The following is a 23,697-nucleotide window of genomic DNA, read 5'->3' as shown; positions in this document are numbered from 1 at the left end:
TTATCAACTAATCTCCAACAGCAGTGGCAGACTGGTGCCCTGTGCGATGCTTAAATTTGGTGACCTTCCCCATCCCACAACACTGCTGTGGTGCCCCCTGCAGCACAGTACCCAGTGCTGCCACACCAGTCATGCCACCCTAAAACCGCCTCTGCCAACAGGATAAAACAGCTGAATCTTGCCTAGGAACCACCTTGGCCTGCACATGGAGGTGGGTTTTAGAATGGCTAATCAGAAAAGGGTTAGAGACCAGGTGGCTTAGCTTTGACCCTTCAAATGTTGCTGGACTATAACTCCCACCACTCATGATTATTAACCATGCTGGCTGAGGCTGATGGGAGTTGGAGACCAACAACTCCTTTAGGGCCACAGCTTAATCACCGCTAAGTAAGAGGTTTTGGGTTATCGAGCTGGGATTGGAGGGGAGAAGGTGCAGACAAGTGTGCTCTACTCCGCATGTGTTCTTCAGTGTTACCTCATGAAAGGATGGTCTTGGGGATATGTATTGCATTGTCACCTTTTATCTGTTGGTCCCTTCATAAGACTGTCCTCCATCAGAATCACACCACAGAGTCACTGCAGATATCATGTTTGTGTCAAAGCTTTGTGAATTTACTTGAATTTCAGGCCGCAATGCACATCTTCTCCGAGCTTTGGCTTTATGCTAACCCAGGGATGGATCAACCCTTCTGGGGATTCATGTCAAAGTGAGTGTGGCCAAAATGCAAAAGCAGGCTAACCCATGCTGACCTAAACAACCCCACAGTGAAGTGGTTCACATGGATTTATGATTCAGTACACTTCTGCTCAGGGGTGAGCTGGGTTTGCTTCTTTCCAAACTTCATGAGTAGTGGAACACATACTCACAGTTAAACAATTGGGTCTTAATGCTGGATAGTCCTTGGGCTATGATAATTCCTCTTGTTTGCCTGGATCCAAAATTGAAGGTGGGTGTGCAGAAGCCTCTGGCTTTCGTCTCTCTATATAATGAAAATGCATGCATGTCATCACGCAGCCCCCAATGGAGGATTTGTAGTGCCACATCACAATCCTTGATTTGCACAAAGTATATTTCCATGGATATTTATCTGTGTGGTTGTGTATTAAAGCGGTTTTGTGATGGTGGTGTTCACAAAACAATTGGCACTAAGTGGCTGAACTTCTCTAATGTCATGGCAGGGGAACAAGGCAGACAGTGTGAGAGTCTCTAGCAATGAAGTTGCCTCTGATTCTAGAGATGATCAGGGCAAGCAAGAGCATGAAGGGGGAGGAAACTGCAGAATGTGTAGAGAGGAGAGGTGCATGTGCCAAGAACTAAAGGCATTTAAAGCCAGAGGTTGGCTGTAGGTTTGTTGTTGTTGTTTAGTCGTTTAGTTGTGTCCGACTCTTTGTGACCACATGGACCAGAGCACGCCAGGCACTTCTGTCTTCCACTGCCTCCTGCAGTTTGGTCAAACTCATGCTGGTAGCTTCGAGAAAACTATCCAACCATCTCGTCCTCTGTCATCCCCTTCTCCTCGTGCCCTCAATCTTTCCCAACATCATGGTCTTTGCCATGGCTGTAGGTAGTTCATTGCATTTATTTTACATCCATATCCATGTGATCAATTCTCTGTTTCTAAATCAAACACTAGTTTCATCCTTGTACTACTTTCCTGTCAACTGCTATTATTTCCTCAAGAGAGTTTAAGTGTAACTCATTCTGATTGTGGACTAGTATATTTTCTTGTAGTGCAGGGGTGGGAAATCTCAGGGCTGAGTGCCAAATGCAGCTTTCCAGGTCTCTCTAACTGGCCCTTGTGACTCTTCCCAGGTCATACCCCTCACCAGTCCTATTTCATACCCTGCATGAGTGTTTTTTGCCTGGCTAGAATGTGTTCTTAAGCTCTGATCATGCCTGTTGCTTGCCTGGGTAGAGGACACAGAGGGGTGCATGTAGAAGCCAGCCTACTGTACAAAGGGGAAAAAAATTCTCTGCCCCCTTTTGCTTCTGGTTTTTCCAACCACTGGCATGTGGCCTCCAGAAGGCAGTCCAGAATGGAATGCAGCCCTTGGTATGAAAAAAGATTTTCCAACCCTGTTGTAATGAAAGGGGCAGGCTGAATAATTCCTTGACCTTACTGTCATTTGGGTATATGTAAGAGCTGAACTGTTTAAAGTTTAGGTGTCATTTTGGCTCCTTGCCTCCCCCTCCACAAAAGTCCTTTTCTAGCATTGTGTTTCCATGAAGTGTCATTCAGCCATCATACCGTAAAAATTAAACCTTGGCCTGGCATTGGCAACTGGCACCTTTGAACAACTGCTTCTGTTCAATGCTCACCAGCACTGATGACTGCCCTGCTCCCTTCCACTAGGCAGTCAAGTGTGAAAGCTGCCATTTTTAAGTTCTCACAATTCCCCCAGACATACTCCTTCTCCACAAATATAAAATAGCAGCCACTGGGCTCCATCTCAAACCTGAACACAGTTCTGAAAAATCCCTTTCTTAATATATAATAAAATTGTAATGGCGTTGTCATGCAGCTGTTGCTCATGCAGAAAGGGGGAGTGAGTGGACAGAGAGAACAAGCAGTGCAGGTGGTGGGCAGCCCAGGTAAGCCACACAGGGACAGACTGGGGCAGCTACTCTACAACCATCCTGCTATGCTATGCTGCTGCTTCCCCTGTTAGTGCCACCACTAGTGGGTGGGAGGGAAATGAAGAGGAGAAAATCCTTGTCCCCTTTGTAAACCACCCCCATGCTTCTGATACTGTTGTGATGGCTGCTCTGGAAAGGAGAAAGTCACGTTCACCACTAGTTTTGGGGAAGGGAATGAAGTGTAAAATTGGTGGAGAGCTGTAATGGTGGGGGGTTGGTCAAGTGTAAAGGGAGTGGGGTTGGCAAGAATATAGGGGTTGCAAAGGGTGGCAAGTAGGTGGGCTTACTGAGCAACATGAATAGGGGTACAGCTCCTAGTCTCCAGTAAGATTGCATGAGTTTCCAAAGGCCTACGATCAAGTTTCATGTCTGGAGGGGTGATGCATAAAGTGGTATTTTTTTGGGGGGGGGTGTCAATGTGTGCAGAAGCTTTGGAGGAGAGTTTGTATTACTAAGGTGGGTGTGGAGATGTGTTGTGCACGTACATATGTCTTCTGTTACCTTAAATTTTATTCTTTATTTACTGTGTTTCAAGACAGAGATGTGTAAATGTCTAACTTGGAGAACTTTTTTCAGTAAATAAGTTGCCTTTGTCTATACGTTCAACCACTTTTCAGGTCTTTTAGGTGGTATGGAAGTTCACCAGCAATTTGGATACTGTTGTGAATTATTTGGTCCTGGAAGCCTTTATAAATAGAATTGCTTGCCTCTGCCAGTGTAGGACAACTAGTTTAACACTTTTCAGGGGCCTCTCTTCCTGACCTTCATAACTCTCTGTTGGCCACTCAGCTGCACCACCACCCTTATCCCTGTCCCCTGTCATTCTCAAGTTCTTTTGCCTGGCAGTAAAGTGTTGTTGGCCTGTGATAATGCATCTTGCTTGCCTGGATGCAAGCTGAGGGTGTGTGTGCAGAAACCTCTGACTTTTGTCTCTCTCTATGATAAAAAGGTAAGAATGTCATCACACAGCTCTCACTGGAGGATTTGTAGTGCCTTGTCATAATCCTGCAATTATTTGAAGTGAAGTAGGGAAACAAAAGTGAAGGCCAGTTGCAAAATAGCAGTGGCCCTGGCATGGGAGTGAGAAAGGAGGAGCACTGGGGGAGGAAAACTGGTGTCTTAAAACACTGGCAGAAATTTTAGTAAAGCAGAGATGGGGAAAACGGAGAGGAAAATAGCAGTTTTAAACAATGGCAGGGGTTTGAGTAAAGTTCCTTCATTCTAGGAAGGTACTACAAAATATTTGAAGGATCTACATCCCTATCTCTTTCACATGTGCCAGTTGAGGAAAGGAAGTGGGAAGCATTTGAGTTCAGTGAGAAGGGAGGAAAACTGAAAAGAAAAAAGTGGTTGTTTTAAACAGTGTCAGAGGTTTGAGTAAACTGGAGCGGAGGGATACTGGGAGAAAAAGAGGTGGCCATTGTAAACAACAATAGAGGTTTGAGAAGAAGAAGCAGAAAGTAACACAGAGGGAGCAAAGTGACAGTTGAAAACGAAGTTTGGGTAAAGCAAGGAGATTGGAAAAGCCCTGTTGTATTAACATATTTTGGAATGTAGCCTATAGTACAAAGATGGGAGGTGCATCTATTTCTCTGCCCAACCTTTGCTTCTGGCCCTGCCCATCACTGGAATGTGGCCGCTTGAAGGTTCACTATCAGGGAATCTGGCCCTTGGGCTGAAAAAGATTTTTCACCCATGACTTAATTGCACCACCAAGTTCTTTTGTCCTTGTAATAGAACTGCTTCCCATTTCCTCTCTCATTTCAGAAAATGGCTAGACCAGCAGAAGCCCTTATAGATTAAAAAATATTATCATGGCATTATAAGCTTTGGTGAGAGGTGTGGGAAGGTGGAAAAGCAACGGCATAAATAATAATACAGTTCTGTCTTTGGGAAAATATGCTTGATGAGCCTTTCCTTCTGGCCGGCAATTAACATGAAAAGGTTTTACATACTAGGTGGAAGGGGGGGGCGGGTCCAGAGGGTATCCAGGAGTAGGAGGTGAAGCGTCGCAAGCCAGTTTGGATGTGTATGTGGTGTTGGTGGGGGCATTATTAAATCAGTAATGTGTTAGACAAGTAGTAGACAGTACCAATTAAACAGCCTCCTTACTATGGGAAGCAAATGGACCCTGTCAGCTGCAATGTGGAGGGGGGGGGAATCCCTCTAGACAGCTAAAGGGCTCCATGTTCATTGTTGTGCTTTAAACATTTTCCTTAATTGCCTTTACTTTTCCAGCATCTGGCTTCACACCTGGTTAGCTCAGGCCCCTGGCCTGCTCATAAAGGGAGAGGATGACAGGCAGGGTGGCAAATAGTTGCTCCGTAGCGCTTCAAAAGTCTGCATGTTGTGAGTTGGAATTCTGTGGTTCACCCGTTGCTTAGAATATAAGAAGGAGCTGCTGAATCAGGCCAGGAGCTCATTTAGTTCAGCATCCTGTTCCCACAGCGGACAACCAGATTCCTGTGGGAAACAGCCTCCAAGTGGCAGCTTCTGCACACTACTTCCACAGTGTGCAATGCTCCCCCTGTCCACTGTTTTCTGATGTCTTGTGTGAAGCATTTCCACCCACAACTGTGCGCTGTCTACAGTGATGTGTAGAATGCACTGGCAAGGAAATAATTCATACCCTGTACAGTGGTACCTCGGGTTAAGTACTTAATTCGTTCCGGAGGTCCATACTTAACCTGAAACTGTTCTTAACCTGAAGCACCACTTTAGCTAATTGGGCCTCCTGCTGCTGCCGCGCTGCTGGAGCCCGATTTCTGTTCTCAACCTGAAGCAAAGTTCTTAACCTGAAGCACTATATTCTGGGTTAGCGGAGTCTGAAACCTGAAGCGTATGTAACCTGAAGCATGTGTAACCTGAGGTACCACTGTAATAATCTTACGGCAAGTGTCTTAGATGTAGCTAAAATGGACATGTGAACACTGACAGTCCCAGATTAATGACTGAAGATGCATATATGCCCCCCAAAAAAAACTTTTTGGGAGACACTGCAATTAGGCCTCATGCATTGGGTGATTTTTGAGTTCTGCTTGCCCCAATTTAAGCAAGGAGGTGTTCCAGGGATGTCATGCTTCCCTGATATTAGTTTCCTTTGGAAGGTGGTCAGTGGAGGCTTGTGGCATTTTGAGCTTATTGACCAATACAGTTGACTCACAACTTACACACATTTAACTTGTGCAAATTCAGCCTTGCGTGTCGAGACCCCGAAGCCACCCCCTCATTGAGAAATAGCACACACAAGGACACAGATATTAGGTTAATGTTATTGGGCAAATTTTGGTCACAACTTTATTGATTACAGAATGTGAGCAGTATTGGCTTAGGCATTGAATGGACCTGACTATATCTGACTCCTACCCGATGTGCAGGGAGTCCGGTAAGGGTAAACCACCAGAAGGGGAAGCCCTGTTGATGCATACCAACTCGAGCTCCCCCTGGTGTTCCCGTTGGGATTGTGTCATGGCCCTAGCCCCCAACCGGGCTTCGGACAAGATCAATACCCCCGGATTCCCTTAACAGAATACCCTTAAGCTTGGAGGAGCAAGTGATGGCCACACCTCCCCTCCCCCATTACAAGGTCAAACAATGCCTAACCACAACCCTAACAAAGTTGTGATGATTACTACGAGATAGGCGAAAACCAAATGACCTGTACCAATCCGCCAAGTGGAAAAATTCCTACAAGGCTGCTCAACGGCGATCAACCAAGGTCCATAGCAAGGCCAATGACTAAAACCTGCAAATAGGGAGGGAGGGCGGGTGATTGAGGAAGCAAGCCAAAGAGGAAGCCCTCCGGCTCACACCTCTGCTTAAATGGCCCCAGTCACACACCCCGGCCAGCGGATTGGCTGGACAGTCGCTGATGTGGCAGGGATCCCCCAGGCAACAGGGGACTAAGTCCCCCGCCCCCGGAGGAGAGTGGGTGGCCACGCAGTCCACCGCAACTCCTCCCCACGGGGAAGTGGAGTGGATTTACATACTTGGCCCAAAAACATAAAAATAAAAAGGGGTCTGGCATCCTGGGGGAGGGGACAACAGCAATCTCACCTGCCACTGCATTCACCTTGGGAGAGCATTTGCAGGTGCAGGGAGAGTGTTTAGTGGCCTTGAAAGAACATTCGGAGGTGGAGGTGGAGTGTGATTTGACTATACACAATTTTGGCTTCATGTGCTATCCCTGGAACGTAAACCCTATGTAAGCGGAGAGTTGGTTATGCCAGGGGGAGAGGCTGTGGCTCAGTGGTAGAACATCTGCTTCACATGCAAAATGTATTGCGTTCAATCCCCAACATCCCCAGGAAGGACTGATGAAAACCCTGAAGAGCTGCCACCAGTTAGTATAGATAGTTCTGATCCAGATGAGCCAGTTGTTTGATTCAGTATGAGACAGTGTCCTTAGGAAGGGACTGCATGCAGATGTTCCCAAGTTCAGTCCACACCATCCACAGCTAGGACTGAGAAACACTCCATGGGAAACTCTGCAGAGCCACTGCACACAATATTTACAGCTTGTCTGAACCACCTCCTGTCCCCTTACAGCTCGACTGACAGTAGGTGTGAGGAGGGCAGCAGCAGCAGCAGTGCAGGACAGATGTTGGGGAGCTGCTTCAGTCTGTCCTGACTGCTCCTCTGTGGCTTGCCTGGGGCCACCTACCCTAACCGCTTACCTGGGCAACCAGCTTGCGAGCCTGGACCGCCCATTCACTCACTCACCCCGGCTGTCCCTCCTCACTCTCCAACACTGCTGAAATAGCACAGCAGCTCTGAGAGCTCAGTTTGTTGTCACGCCATAGTTTGAGGCAGCACCACCTGTTGTCAGCTACGCAAACTGCAGCATGGCAACGCTGTTACATACTTACTACAGTGGTGCCTCTGGTTAAGAACTGAATTCGTTCTGGAGGTCCGTTCTTAAGCTGAAACTGTTCTTAACTTGAAGCACCACTTTAGCTAATGGGGCCTCCTGCTGCCGCTGCGCTGCTACCGTGTGATTTCTGTTCTCATCCTGAAGCAAAGTTCTTAACCCGAGGTACTATTTCTAGGTTAGGGGAGTCTATAACCTGAAGCATATGTAACTTGAAGCATCTGTAACCTGAGGTACCACTGTATATGTAAGAATAGGTGAAATTGCATACAAACATATGCATACTGGCAAAAATGAACACTAAAATGTTGGTGATTTGTCAAGAAGACTTTTTATTGAAAGATGATGTCAAAGTGTGGATAACTGAACTTAAGATAGGAAAAATGAGAAACTGAGAGAACCCAAAACTGACAGATTCACCCATTCCTACTGACTTGGTCAAGGAAGCTTGTATGTTGCTATGAGCTAAGGTAGCAGCACAACTTAGTACTACAACTGGCAGCTAAATACACTGCCACACATCACACACACACACACACACAGACACACACACACACACACACACAGAGAGAGAGAGAGAGAGAGAGAGAGAGAGAGATACGTAGTTCTGCATTGCCTAATGCCGTTAGTTTAAGGACACTGCCCCTAAACCCTGTCATCTGCCCCTCTCCCAGACTGCCCTCTTCAAAAAAGATATTGATAAAGATATACGTTTCTTTTGTTTCAATCTCCAGCTACCTTGCCCTCTCCCTCTGGAGGGGGTTGGAAGGAAAAGGTCTCCAACCATCTTCCAGCCTCCTCAGGCCTTTTATCTGTTGCTCCCCTGGCAGAAAATGGTTTTTATCAGAACCACATGATGGGTTCCCAAACACCTTACAATATGTAAACAAACAAACACATACATTAAAATGACATAAAAGGAAAACAAAGATAAATCTGAAATACTTTTTTTTAAAAAAAAAAGGAAAAAAAGAAGGCAGGTTTAAACGTCCCACCCGCTAAAAGAGTTTATAGATAATTAATAGCAAAAGGCCTGGTGAAAAAATAAATGTTTTTGTTGGGCATCTAAAGCTATGCAATGATGGCACCAGGTGAGCTTCCCTGGGAAGAGCATACCACAAATGGGGAACCACCTCTGAAAAAGCCTGTTCTCTTGTTGTCCACCCTCCAGACCTCTCAAGGAAGGGGACACATGAAGAAGAGCCTCAGATGAAGATTACAGCATCTGGGTCCATTCAAATGGGGAGTCATTGGGGTATTGGGGTCCTGAGCCACAAAAGGCTCAATAAGTCAAAAACAGCACTTTGAACTTGGCTCAGAAAATGAAAGGTTCTCTCTCTCTCTCTCTCTCTCTCTCTCTCTCTCTCTCTCTCACACACACACACACACACACACACACGTTATAACTTTATTTATATATTTTTAAAGACCTAGCTGCAAGACAGAAGTCTAGCAGCATAGCTAATGAGGTACATAGGAGAGAGGGGGGATAAGTGAATAATAATATTGCCACATTTTCCTTCATTTCATTTTATTTTATTTTTAATTTCTAAGCTGCTTATTGTGTTGATGCAGAGGCAGCCAATTTTCATCTGTCCCCCCTTTCTTTTCCCCTTTCCTTGTATTGCCTTTGAAATACTGAGAGATTATTAGTTTGCATGACTCCCCCTCTTTCTCTCCTCCCCAAAATCTCACATTCAGAAGTCTGTCCCCTGTTTAGCTGAGCTGCCTTCTGTTTCTGCAAGGCAGAGGGTATTTTTCGCTATGGCTCCCCAGCTTTGGAATCCCTTCCCTGAGTATTTATGCTGGCACCAGTACTCCAAGGTTTTCAGTGCAATATCAATACCTTCCCAAAATAATTTTTGTTTGTTTCAATTTGTGCTTTGGTTGCTTCGGTTCTACATTTGTCCCCCCCACCCCCTTATATTTTGTTACAGGTGTTTTCCTGGTTTAAAATTGGAACTTGAATTGGTTTCTATTTACACTTTTGTACAAAACTCTGAGATCTTTAGATAAAGGGCAACTAACAAATATTTTAAATTTTTTAAAAAATTAAATTAAAAATAAATCAAACCAGTTTGATGCATTATGGCTTGTCTGACATTAGGAACGGGGGGTGGGGGAGTGGGGTGGGATTTGTTAAAGTGCACTTTCTAAAACAATACATGAACTAAAAAAACACACCCATCATTCAAAATCCACCCTCCTCCTAATTTTGCAGTGCTGTCTTCCAGCCAAGTGATTTGTACCAGAATGCATGAACTAGGCTAAGGTGTGCAGTAAAATGCATATATTATCAAAAATACAAAAATTAATTGCATTAGAGGAAATTTATTTGCAGATTTCCACAGCAGGAGAAATTGCATACAAATGCATGCATCATAGGACAAACTCATACTAAAATGCTGATGAATTTTTACAGCAGAACATTTTTTCCAAAAAATCTCAAACTGATGTGGAAATATGGAGAACTGAAATTAAGACTGGAAAACTGCAGGAAACTGAAATTGACATATTTGCCAATGCTTAACTGACACCAACCTTCACTCGCACTCTCGTTGCAGTTTCCTGCTTCTTCAACTTCACCACGTCATCTGGCATCGTGCTCTCTCCAAACTACCCAGAGGAATACGGCAGCAGCCTGCACTGCGTTTGGTTAATCATTGCAAAACCTGAAAGCCGGATCCATTTGGCCTTTAATGATTTTGACGTGGAGCCCCAGTTTGACTTCCTGGCTATCAAGGATGGCGGGACAGCTGAATCACCTGTCTTGGGAACATTCTCTGGGAGTCAGCTGCCATCTTCTCTGACCAGCAGCGGCCATGTCGCCAGGCTGGAATTTCAGACTGACCACTCCACCGAAAAGCGAGGCTTCAATATCACATTTACCAGTAAGTGGGCAAACATGTTCATGTTGCATGGACTTAAGGTGAAGGTCCTGTGTGAGTGCCTGGAGGCGGTTGGAGGATGGATGGCGGCTAATGGATTGAGGTTGAATCCTGACAAGACAGAAGTACTGTTTTTGGGGGACAGGGGGCGGGCTGGTGTGGAGGACTCCCTGGTCCTGAATGGGGTAACTGTGCCCCTGAAGGACCAGGTGCGCAGCCTGGGAGTCATTTTGGACTCACAGCTGTCCATGGAGGCGCAGGTCAATTCTGTATCCAGGGCAGCTGTCTACCAACTCTACCTGGTACGCAGGCTGAGACCCTACCTGCCCGCGGACTGTCTCGCCAGAGTGGTGCATGCTCTAGTTATCTCCCGCTTGGACTACTGCAATGCGCTCTACGTGGGGCTACCTTTGAAGGTGACTCGGAAACTACAACTAATCCAGAATGCGGCAGCTAGACTGGTGACTGGGGGCAGCCGCCGAGACCACATAACACCGGTCTTGAAAGACCTACATTGGCTCCCAGTACGTTTCCGAGCACAATTCAAAGTGCTGGTGTTGACCTTTAAAGCCCTAAACGGCCTCGGCCCAGTATACCTGAAGGAGCGTCTCCACCCCCATCATTCTGCCCGGACGCTGAGGTCCAGCGCCGAGGGCCTTCTGGCGGTTCCCTCATTACGAGAAGCAAAGCTACAGGGAACCAGGCAGAGGGCCTTCTCGGTAGTGGCACCCGCCTTGTGGAACGCCCTCCCATCAGATGTCAAAGCGATAAATAACTACCTGACATTCAGAAGACATCTTAAGGCAGCCCTGTTCAGGGAAGTTTTTAATCTGTGATATTTTAGTGTATTTCTGGTTTTTATGGAAGCCGCCCAGAGTGGCTGGGGAAGCCCAGCCAGATGGGCGGGGTACAAATAAATTATTATTATTATTATTATTATTATTAAGGGTCATTTCCACACACACCCACCCTTTATTCAGGGTTGCAGCCTTTGGTGTTTTTTTAATTGTTTCTATTAGGTTTTCATTTTTACATCTCAAAATAAACATCGTACATAGAACCATACATTCAGTGACCTCCTTCTCCTTCCTTATCCACCATTCCTGCATATTTTACTATAACCATTTTATTCAGGGTCTCCAATCTTACATCACTCAAGTGTTTTATACTGTTGAATTTACCTTAATGCTGCCAGCATTTTCAACTATGCACAATTATTTTCCATATACTCAGTTTTTCACTCTTTAAATACATGTTCTTTTTGCTCTCTTATTCTATATGTTGGACCAGCTAATTTTGCATATTCTATCATCTTAAATTGCCAATTCTCTTTACCTGGGACCTCCCTCACTTTCCATTTTTGGGCTAACAAAACCCAGACTGCCAATGTTGCATACATAAATAAGTTTTTCTGGCACCTGGGAACCTCTGTCTGAACTATTCCTAACAGAAATTTCTCCACTCTTTTTGGGAAAGTTGTTTTAAACATTTTTTTTTCATTTCATTATAAAACATTTCCCAATAGTCTTTAACTTTTTTACCTGCCCACCACATATGAAAAAAGGTTCCCACCATTTCTTTACACTTCCAACACAAATCTGATTCTACTTTATACATCTTAGCCAGTCTGCTTGGGGTTAAATACCATCTATGAATCATTTTCATTTATTTCTCTTTCAGTGTGTAGCATGCAGTAAATTTCAAATCATTCTTCCTAAGTTTCTCCCAAAGATTTAGATCTATGTTATGCCCTATGTCCATTGCCCAGTGTGTCATTGATGCTTTAACTAGTTTGTCCTTTGTTTCCCATTCCAATAATAATTTATACATTTTAGAGAGTAATGTGTCCTTATTCTGTAATAACTCTCTTTCAGATTGTGAGTTTTGGTCCAAAACCCCATTTTCTTATCTTGTTTAAACATATCATATACTGGTAACTGGTGATACTGTAACCAATCTGTAACGTGGTTCCTTAAATCCTCCATTGATTTCAGTCTGGGTTCACTTCCTGAAAGGTTCAACAAGTCTCTGTAGGTTACCCACTGTCTATCCATATTAATTCTCTTGATTGTAATTGCTTCAGGGGGGGATAGCCATAGAGGTGTTTTTCTTTTCAACATTTTTTTCTTTTTTTGGTATTTCTTCCAGACTTTGTACACATTTCTCTTAATAATGTGGTTTATAAGGGTTGCAGCCTTTGAATACTTAAGGCCAGTACTTAGAAGCCTGTTTGAGAGGCAGAGGAACTAGAGACCAAATTTCAAACCTGTGCTGGATTATGGAGAAAGCTAAAGAGTTCCAGAAAAACATCTACTTCTGCTTCATTGACTACTCAAAAGCCTTTGACTGTGTTGACCACAGCAAACTATGGCAAGTTCTTAAAGAAATGGGAGTGCCTGATCACGGGAAGCAGTGGAAGACAGGAGTGCCAGGTGTGCTCTGGTCCATGGGGTCATGAAGAGTTGGACATGACTAAACGACTAAACAACAACAAAGCTTGTTTGAGTTAGAACTGGTTCATTTTTCTTTCTGAATAAGTAGTTTTGCCCCTGAATGATATTTTTCTCTTCAGCATGTATGTTTAGGGAGGCAATGGTCACCTCCAAGCTGTCATTAATTTGCAGGAGGGATCAAGTGTATACCAGGAATTTAAGTTTGCACAGTTAAAGTGGGTTTGACCTAGCACAACAAATCCATTTCTAAAGGACTTTTTGCATTTAGGAAAGTGATGGGAAAATGCACTGGTATGTGTAAAATGAATGAATGATTAACAGGAAGACCATGAAACTATTTCACATGGTACTAGATGGTTGCTTGAAATACTGGCCTATTCTACATTCTTCCTTGTCCTAGCTTCAGGCACAGTATCTTATGCAATGATTTTGGTAATATTCACACCATACATTTAAAGCACTGTGATACCATTTTAAACAGTCATAGCTTCCCCCAGAGAATTCTGGGAGCTGTAGTTTGTTAAGGGCCCTGAGAGATGTTGTTGTTGTTGTTGTTTAGTCATTTAGTTGTGTCTGACTCATCATAACCCCATGGACCAGAGCACACTAGGCACTCCTGTCTTCTATCGCCTCCCACAGTTTGGTCAAACTCATGTTAGTAGCTTCGAGAACACTATCCAACCATCTCGTCTTCTGTCGTCCCTTTCTCCTTGTGCCCTCCATCTTTCCCAACATCAGGGTCTTTTCCAGGGCGTCTTCTCTTCTCATGAGGCAGCCAAAGTATTGGAGCCTCAGCTTCAGGATCTGTCCTTCCAGTGAGCACTCAGGGCTGATTTCCTTAAGAATGGATAGATTTGATCTTCTTGCAGTCCATGGGACCCTCAAGAGTCTCCTCCAGCATCATAATTCAAAAGCACCCATTCTTTGGCAGTCAGCATTATTTATGGTCCAGCTCTCACTTCCATACATCACTACTGGGAAAACCATAGCTTTAACTATACGGACCTTTGTCGGCAAGGTGATGTCTCTGCTATTTCAGATGCTGTCTAGGTTTGTCATCGCTTTTCTCCCAAGAAGCATGTTAGGATTCGCCTATTCCCCTCCCAGAGCTAAATTTCTCAGGGTGGTTTAATAATCAGTCCCCCTTCCCTGGGAATTCTGAGAGTTGCAGTTATGGGAGGAGAATAGGACCTTCCTAACAACTCTCAGCACCCTTAACAAACTACAGCTCCCCAAAAAATGTTGTGGGGATGCCGTGGCTGCTTAAAGTGGCTTCAGGTTGCTTTAAATGTGTGTTGTGAATGTGACCTCAGCTTCCTTTCTTCTTTTTCTTCATTTTTGCGTGTGGATCCATAAATGTTTGGAAACCTGTCACTTTATTAAAGAATACTTAGCAACAGTCTGCAAATATGTGATTTTTCACTTCTGGAGACCCTGGATATTCATTGCATATTTATTTAGTGCCCCAAATATTACTGTTTGAATTAACATGGCCCCAATGTACTGTGCTTTCTTTGAGTATACCCTCAGAACCGCCAGGCACTGCATAAATGAAAGGATAAACTTCGTTGCATAGAATAACAGAGCAGGAAATATTTTTGGGTCCTCTTAAATTTGAGCCATGAATGCCAGCTTCCCATAGCAATGTGCTCTCACGCGCTCTCCTATAATTTTCTAAAGAACACGATTACATTGGCTTGGCAGGAGTGATGAACGACCTTTGTTATAACAGTGGTTAACAGCTCTGCAAAATTAATGGTATTTCTGGTTGGCAACTGCAAACCGGCTATTATTAAAAATAATTTGCTGGGCTAGATTAGGGGACAGGTTCATCAAAGTCACCTAACCTGTTGGGGAGTTTTGTGGGGGGAGGTTGCCAGGGGCTTAATGCCTAGTGTTTAGAAGTATGGATGTGGAATTTGTTCACCCCACTGGGAACAGAGGGGTAATTCTGGGTCACATCATGGATTGAGCGGTTGCTCTCTGGGTGTTAGTCAGCAAAGCAGTTGCCGTTGCAAATTTAGAGAGGTGGAGAAATGGTTTGGTAATGTATTAACGGAGGATGCATATGCACTATACATTTTTATATGTTCTTTAAATGTATGGTGCATAGACAGTCTCTGTTAATTGGGACTGCAGTGTGCCCCTCACAGAACTACAATTCCCAGCACTAAAGTCAGTTTCCTAAGCATCTACAGTCATACCTTGGTTCTCGAACCCCTTGTGACTCAAAAGTTTTGGCTTCTGAACGCCACAAACCCGGAAGTGGGTGTTCTGGTTTGCGAATGTTTCTTGGAAGCCCAACATCCAACGTGGGTTCCACGGGTTCCAATTGAGTGCAGAAAGCCCCTGCAGCCAATTGGAAGCCACTCCTTGGTTTTCAAACATTTTTGGAAGTTGAATGGCCTTTCAGAACTGATTCCATTTGAGAACCAAGGTACGACTGTATATAGGAAGCCAGGTGAAAAGTCTGTGAATTTTTCAGGGAAGTCAGCAAAGCTATGCTAAGCCCAGTAAAATTTACAAGGGAGGAGGGTTAGGCCTGCACATTTCCATCCAAAACATACAGAAAATGTGAATGTAGTTTGCTGTTTGAGCTGTGTTATAGGGGTCATTTCTGGAATTGTTCCCAGATTAGATGACTGTAACAAACTCTGCATGGGGCTGCCCTTGAAAACCATTCAGTTAATGCTCCGACCATAACGCTGTAAAGATGGAAATGAAATTGACAACAGCCGGTTCCTTTAGATGGAGAATGAATGACACCCTATTTAGAGATGATGAGATTTACAAAAAGGCCCAAAAAACCTTGAAGGACTATTTTGAGATAAATCTGAGGACAGACGTTGAAAAAAGAGTGATTTGGGACGCAAGCAAGGCCGTGATGTGAGGTTTCCTAATACAACAGAATTCTTTAAAGAGGAAAAAACAAAATGAGAAGAAAGATAAGATTTTGGAAAGAATAAAAGAAGGAGAAAAGAAACTGAGGTCTAAACCAAAGTCTCATGAGATTTTGAGAGAAATTAAGTTTTACCAGATGCAGTATATGGAACTGATGAATCAAGAGATAGAATGGAAGATCAAGCAAATGAGACAAAGGACATTCGAATCAGCAGATAAATGTGGGAAACTTCTATCATGGCAACTGAAGAAGAGACAAAAGTTGAACACAGTCACAAGTTTGGTGGTTGAAGGAAAGAATGTTACCAAACCAAATGAGATTAGTAATTGCTTCCAGAGTTATTTCAGAAGGCTATATGCACAAGGGCCGGAAAACGAAGGAGATATAGAAGATTTTCTTACGAAATATGGATTACAAAAAATTTCGCAACAAAGTATATTAGTTTTAAATGAGAAAATAACAGACCAAGAAATAGAGGGTGCCATTCAAAATATGCAATTAGGTAAATCTCCAGGACCAGATGGACTAACCTCCAGATACTACAAAGCTTTGAAGGAATGGTTAATACAGCCGCTGAAGGAGGTTTGTAACGAAATATTAGAGGGGAAAAAGGCTCCTGAATCGTGGAAAGAAGCTTTTATCACACTTATACCAAAGTCTGAAACTGAAAAAAACCAGATTAAGAACTACCGCCCTATATCATTACTTAATGTGGATTATAAAATATTTGCTGACATTTTAGCAAAAAGACTGAAGAGGGTGCTGGTGGAGGAGATTCACAAGGATCAGGCAGGCTTTCTCCCGGGAAGACACTTATCAGATAATGTTAGGAACATAATTGACATTATGGAAATGTTGACAGTAAATATTAATACAAAGGCAGTTTTGATATTTGTGGACGCAGAGAAAGCTTTTGACAATATTTCTTGGAACTTCATGAAGAAGAATCTCCATGGGATGGGGGTAGGCCAAAGGTTTGAAAATGGTATAGGTGCAATATATTCTGAACAAAAGGCAAAGCTAATTGTAAACAATGTGGTTACTGATGAACTTCCTATAGAAAAAGGGACACGACAGGGGTGCCCAATATCCCCACTACTTTTTATATCAGTCCTGGAGGTGTTGTTAAATATGATTAGGGGGGACCAGCTGGTAAAAGGAATTCGGGTCGGAGCTAAACAATATAAATTGAAGGCATTTGCAGATGACTTAATATTGACTTTACAAGAGCCAGACACTAGTACGAAAAGAGTTTTAGAACTAATTCAATTCTTTGGCCAGGTTGCAGGATTCAAGCTGAATAAACAAAAAACTAAAGTCTTGGAAAAAAATCTAACAAATGTTGAAAGGGAGAAGTTTCAAAGTGAAACTGGGTTAATGGTGGCGAAGAAAGTGAAATATTTGGGGATTAATATGACATCCAAAAATGTGAATTTATTTAAAGATAATTATGACAAATGTTGGACAGAGGTAAAGAAAGATCTAGAAATATGGTCGAACTTGAAGCTTTCCTTGTTAGGCCGAATTGCTGTGATTAAAATGAATGTTTTGCCAAGAATGTTATTTTTGTTTCAGACATTACAAATAGTGGACAAACTAGACTGTTTCAAGAAGTGGCAGAAAGATATATCTAGATTTGTCTGGCAGGGCAAAAAGCCCAGAATAAAATTTAAGATATTAACTGATACAAAAGACAGAGGGGGGTTTGCCCTGCCGGACTTAAGACTGTATTATGAATCAGCAGCTTTTTGCTGGTTGAAGGATTGGCTACTTCTTGAGAACACAGACACCTTGGATTTGGAAGGTTTTGACAATAGGTTTGGTTGGCATGCTTATATATGGTATGACAAGGTTAAAGTCCATAAAGGCTTTAAAAACCATGTTGTTAGGAAAGCATTATACAATGTTTGGATTCGATATAAGGACTTGTTGGAAAGTAAAACTCCTAGGTGGCTATCACCAATGGAGGCTAAGGAGGTGAAGAAACTCAATATGGAATCTAAATGGCCAAAATATTCTGAAATCTTAGAGCAAGAAAGTGGCAAGTTTAAACTACAGAGTTTTGAGAAAATAAAGTCCAAGGTACGAGATTGGCTCCATTATTATCAAATAATGGAGACTTTTAAACAAGACAGGAAAATTGGCTTCCAGGTGGAGAAATCGAAACTAGAAACAGAATTGTTAGAACCCAATACTAAGAATTTATCAAGAATGTACAATTTGTTGCTGAAGTGGAATACAATAGATGAGACAGTCAAATCAGCAATGATTTAATGGGCACAGGATATTGGTCATGACATTATGTTTGCTGACTGGGAACAGTTATGGACCACCGGTATTAAATTTACGGCATGTAATGCCTTAAGAGAAAATATTATGAAAATGATTTATAGGTGGTACATGACCCCAGTTAAGCTTGCGAAGATTTACCATTTGCCCAATAATAAATGTTGGAAATGTAATGAAATTGAAGGTACCTTTTTTCACCTGTGGTGGACCTGCCCAAAGATTAAAGCCTTTTGGGAAATGAGTTATAATGAAATTAAGAAGGTACTTAAATGTACTTTTCATAAGAAACCAGAGGCATTTCTCTTGGGCATGGTTGGCCAATTGGTGTCAAGAAAGGATAAGACTTTTTTTTGTATGCTACCACAGCAGCAAGGATACTTTTAGCAAAGTACTGGAAGACGCAAGAATTGCCTACACTGGAAGAATGGCAGGCGAAAGTGATTGACTTTATGGGATTGGCAGAAATGACCGGCAGAATCCGTGACCAAGAGAAAGAGACGGTGGAGGAAGATTGGAAGAAATTTAAAGTTTATCTTAAGAACTGTTGTAAAATTGATGAATGCTAAAATGCCAAGGGAAAGGAAGATGCAGAATTGCAGCGGAAATTACTTGATGAATTAAGATGAAATAGAGAAAGAATAAGTTATAAATAGAATTGGACTAAGGGGTTGCTGAAAAACTGTAAAATAAGGATGCGGAGAGGGTGAGGTATGGGGAAGTCGGGGAAAGAAGGTTTATGAAAATGAGGATATGAAATTACACTTGTTTGTATGTTTTTGTTTGTTGATGTTTTGTTTGTTTTTAAAATTGAAAATCAATAAAAAAATTTATAAAAAAGAAAAGAAAACCATTCAGTTAACACAGATGTGGCTAAACCAGTGCCTTCCAGTTGTTTTGAACTCCCATCAGCTGGCCAATATTCCCATGGCCAACATTCAGGGCTGGTGGGAGCCTAGATTCAACAACAGGACATTTTGGAAGTAAGAGTCAAATATTGATAAGGTAGCCTTGCCTCATAGAAGCATGTGTGATGCAGCCTTCTATTTTAATTTATAAAGCATATACAGTAGTACCTTGAAAGTCAAACGGAATCCATTCCAGAAGTCCATTTGACTTCCAAGATGTTCAGAAACGAAGGCGCAGCAGGAATCTCCTGCAGCCAGTCGGAAGCCATGGAACCTGCATCAGACATTTGGGTTCCAAAGAACGTTTGTAAACTGGAACACTCACTTCTGGGTTTGCGGCGTTCGGGAGTCAAAACGTTCAACTTGCAAGGCGTTCAACTTCCGAGGTACCACTGTAAACAGAAACCCTACATCATCAAAATGGTCTTGCTTTACCACCACTCTTAGAACCCTCGTGTGATGAGTTAAACACTCAAACAAGTCAGCATCCCACACCCTCTCAAACCATCCTAGATGAACCTAATGCAGACTTTCACTGTTTGGTGATTTCAAGTCTGGCTGTAGCCAGCAGCAGAGCTAGCAGCTCCTTGTGAACAAGGATGGGATGTACATCTCTTTCAGTGGCCAGAAGAGTTAGTGTTGGGTCCAGGATTACAGACTGGTTTGTTACTGCAGAAAGATCCATGAATGTAGACTGCCTATAAGCTGTTGGTTATTTGCACTTCCACCGGAAGGGAAATGCTTTTGTTCATCTGCCATCTTGTTGCTTCCTTCCAGCCTTCAGACACAACGAGTGCCCTGATCCAGGTGTGCCAGTTAACGGCAAGCGTTTCGGTGACAGTCTGCAGCTTGGCAGTTCAGTGTCCTTCCTGTGTGATGAGGGATTCATCAGGACACATGGCTCGGAGACCATCACCTGCGTCTTGAAGGAAGGCAACGTGGTGTGGGACAACTCCGTGCTGAGATGTGAAGGTGAGCTGCCAAACTGGCATGCCATGTTCTTGATTGGGGTACAGACAAGGTAGGGGGCCTGGAGGAGTTTGATATTTGCCTCTTCCAGTACAGACTCGCCTGGGTGTGGATTTGAACTTGTTTCTCTGATGGCTTTCACACTTCTCAAGTGGTTTTTCCCCCCTCAAAAGGCTTTTCAACATACAATTCAAAATGTGTGTTTTGAAATAAAATGTGTATAAATATGCGTACTTTGAGGAGAAGATACATTTGGAAATGTGTATTTTGGGAGAAATTGCATTTAAAATATGGATTTATTTTAAATGCACCCATGCATGTGATTCCCCCCCCCTTCATGCGGCAAATGAGTAAAACAAATTGTAAGAGGCATATGGAAGTGGGAAGAGAAAACTATAAAAGAAAACAGACGTCTCTATTTATAGCAAATTCTAAGTGGGAAGGTTGTGAGACCATCTCCAGAACAGATGTATTTACTTCATATGACAGAAACAGAGCTATGCAGCTCTTTGCCACAAGAAAACAAGGAAATTTAGCCATTCCCAAAGATGGATCAGTAGAAAATGACAGCAGTACAGGTGTCCTCAAACTTTCTACCCTCAGGGCCCACTTGAGATTGCTAACAATTAGAGGCCTAGCAGTCACAAAGGGACACAGGTGGCACTGTGGGTTAAACCACAAAGCCTAGGACTTGCCAATCAAAAAGTCGGTGGTTCGAGTCCCCGCAACGGGATGAGCTCCCGTTGCTCAGTCCCTGCTCCTGCTGACCTAGCAGTTCAAAAGCATATCAAAGTTCAAGTAGATAAATAGGTACCGCTCCGGCGGAAAGGTAAATGGTGTTTCCGTGCACTGCTCTGATTCACCAGAAGTGGCTTAGTCATGCTGGCCACATGACTCGGAAGCTGTATGCTGGCTCCCTCGGCCAATAAAGTGAGATGAATGCCGCAACCCCAGAGTCAGCCACAACTGGACCTAATGGTCAAGGGTCCCTTTACCTTTACCTTTTAGCAATCACAAAAGGTTGACACAGGGGCAGAGATAGGCCAAAATGGAGGCAGATGCAGCAAGTTTGGCATAATCAGCTGGCAATTACCGATATCTAATCCATCTTTGAAAATTGCATGTTGGATATTCTAACATATGCACGTAGAACATCCTATATAGTAATAGTGAATTCCTTCTCCGAGTGTAGCTCCTTATGCAGCTAAAAGAGCCCCACCCACACTTTAGAGGGCAGCATAGGGAAGCTCCATTCCTGGTCCACAGTGCAAATAATAATAATAATAATAATAATAATAATTTATTTATACCCCGCCCATCTGGCTGGGCCTCCCCAGCCACTCTGGGCGGCTTCCAAAAGAATATTAAAATACTATGATACATCAAACATTAAAAGCATCCCTAAACAGGGCTGCCTTCAGATGTCTTCTAAAAGTCTGGTAGTTGTTGTTCTCTTTGACATCTGGTGGGAGGGCATTCCACAGGGAGGGCGCCACTACCGAGAAGGCCCTCTGCCTGGTTCCCTGTAACTTGACTTCTCGCAGTGAGGGAACCGCCAGAAGGCCCTCGGTGCTGGACCTCAGTGTCCGGGTAGAATGATGGGGGTGGAGACGCTCCTTCAGGTATACTGGACCGAAGCCTTTGCAGTGGTAGTATACAGAAAGTCTTAGTCTTCACATTAATAAACTGTTGGGGTGTATGTACCCTTTTCTTATCTTTCTGGTTAATTGAATAAGAGTGTTTACCTTCTGACCCTTTAAGAATAGTTGTGCATTATTCCAGAGCTTGATATTCACACCAACACACAGAGTGTGGAAATTAATAGACCTAACTTATTCATGTTCATTCATTTCAGTGGGTCTACTCTGAGTAGGAAGGGCATTGGATACAACCCTCAGTGTCTGGATGTACATGGCTGCCGCTACCAGAGTAAAGTTTTCAGGGATTTGTTCAAGGGATGGATCTGAAGCTTATCAATGGCCTTAGGACATATCTGAAGCTCATAGCTTTTGGCATGCTGACGTTAGATATCTTGTGATCCATCACTCTGCATTGCGGGCATACAATTTAGGAAAGAAAGAAAGAAAAAAAGAAAGAAAGAAAGAAAGAAAGAGCAGTTAAAGTGATAGCAAATTAAAGTCTCTGATAGAACATATCCCCGCTCCAGCAAGCTGCTTTGCGAGCCTTAACATTTTCTGTTACAGGAAAACCAAGTGAAATGAAAATAAGTTGTTACAAATTTAAAGGCTTTCGCCTGCCCTTTATTCTCTGAGAAAGATGCCAGTGCATGATATCTTTGCAATCGTTTGAATACAGATGTGCCAAATTCTTGAGAAATAATTCTAGTAATTGGTTCTCCGAGTCTTTAATGTCAATGGGCAACATCACAAAGTGTGGGACGCTCATTAGGAACCATACCCTGATGCATGGAGGGATCTGTCCTTGCTTCATAGTACCAGAACAAGTCAGTAACTAAAGGGGGTGCAACAGCAGCAGCAGCAAAAAAAAAAAATTTAAAAAAATTACTACAAAGGCCCACCCAAACCATCTGTGTTGCTGCCCATTAGCACACATTTTAGAAACACAGAAACTTTCCTGCAATTGACCCTTGCTTAGCTGGTCACCTGTATTCATCTTATGTAAGCTGATTTAACCTTCCTACATAATTAGTGCACCTTATACCCGTGGTCCTCCAGACACCCATCAGCCCCAGCCAGCATGGTTTGTGGTTGCGGATTAGGGCAGTTGTGGTCCAGCAACATTGGGAGGGCCCCATGTTGCCCATGCCTGATTTAATGAGAACAGAGCTGGCCCTACCATTTGGCAGGATGAAGTAGACATGCTCTACCTTCCACATTTTGGAATGCTAGGAAGCACCAGACAATTAACTGAGGTATCAGATGATGAACTGCATCAGTGGGTCATACTGTGATAGCTTGCCAGAGAGGCGGTAGTTCTCATCCAGTTACTGGAATGATGGAATTTGTTGTTTTGCTCTCTTCTCTTTCATTTCTATTCCAGAATACCATCAATACTGTCAGAAAATGCCTGTGGCTTTATTTGTTTACTCATTTTAATTACTTTAATTCACTTAATGTGAATTTTTACTCCCCCTCCTCCCATCACTGCCTTTGGTATAATATTGCATACACCTACCTCCTCACTTTCTCTTTAAGTGGTGGGGGGAAATGAATAATATATTTCGAAAAAATTAAAACTGCTTTTCATCTCTGGGAAGCTTTGATAACCCCACCAATATTAACGTGTACTCCTTTATCGCCCATCTCATTGACTCGCCTTTGACTCGCCCTCCAGTGTGAGCTCAATTAAATGTGAGTCCTAATTAGCTTCCTTTTTTTAATTAAGTAAGAGGGGAGAAGTCTGTCTAGAATATTTAAAGTGCTGTTTGACATTTGAATAAAAAAAATCAGCAGAGAGAACCAGCAAGGTTGATTGAGATTCCGTCGGGAGAGAGGATAGCGTAGCCACCAAAAATTATCCCGGGTTTCTACAAAAGCTAAAAGGAAACCTGTATAGAATTTGGAAGCTGTTCCTTACACCACCCATCTGGGAATTTCAGTAGAGGCTAGAGGATCTTCAATAAGATGAGTGATTCCCCACCCCTCATAGATATTCTAGGCACCCCCCAACTTGTCATCTGATTCCATGCACATCCTGCCAGCCAATAAAATTTGAATTACATTTAGACTGTCCTCATCATGTGAAAAATCAAGATCAGCCAAAATGTTAAGATTACTGAAATGTCTCTGGTGTGGTTTCACA

General features: G+C 43.1%; 1 protein-coding gene across 10 annotated transcripts in view; it reads left to right on the top strand.

Moving 5' to 3' along the window:
• CSMD2 (CUB and Sushi multiple domains 2) overlaps window positions 1–23,697 on the top strand; it is a 506,434-nt gene that overhangs the window by 341,341 nt on the left and 141,396 nt on the right. For 9 of the 10 annotated variants that reach the window (XM_081871627.1, XM_081871630.1, XM_081871631.1 and 6 more), the window contains 2 exons: window positions 10,073–10,399; window positions 19,723–19,917. In XM_081871627.1, coding sequence (XP_081727753.1) covers window positions 10,073–10,399; window positions 19,723–19,917 — 522 coding nt within the window. The remainder of the gene's footprint in view (window positions 1–10,072; window positions 10,400–19,722; window positions 19,918–23,697) is intronic. The other variant, XM_081871629.1, reaches the window with a different exon arrangement.

Source organism: Podarcis erhardii (genome assembly GCF_964252035.2).
Source record: "Podarcis erhardii genome assembly, chromosome: 7".
In the NCBI taxonomy this organism is placed as follows: Eukaryota; Metazoa; Chordata; class Lepidosauria; order Squamata; family Lacertidae; genus Podarcis; species Podarcis erhardii.
Note: the sequence above shows the minus strand (reverse complement) of the source record. Positions and strands in the feature narration are given on the sequence as shown.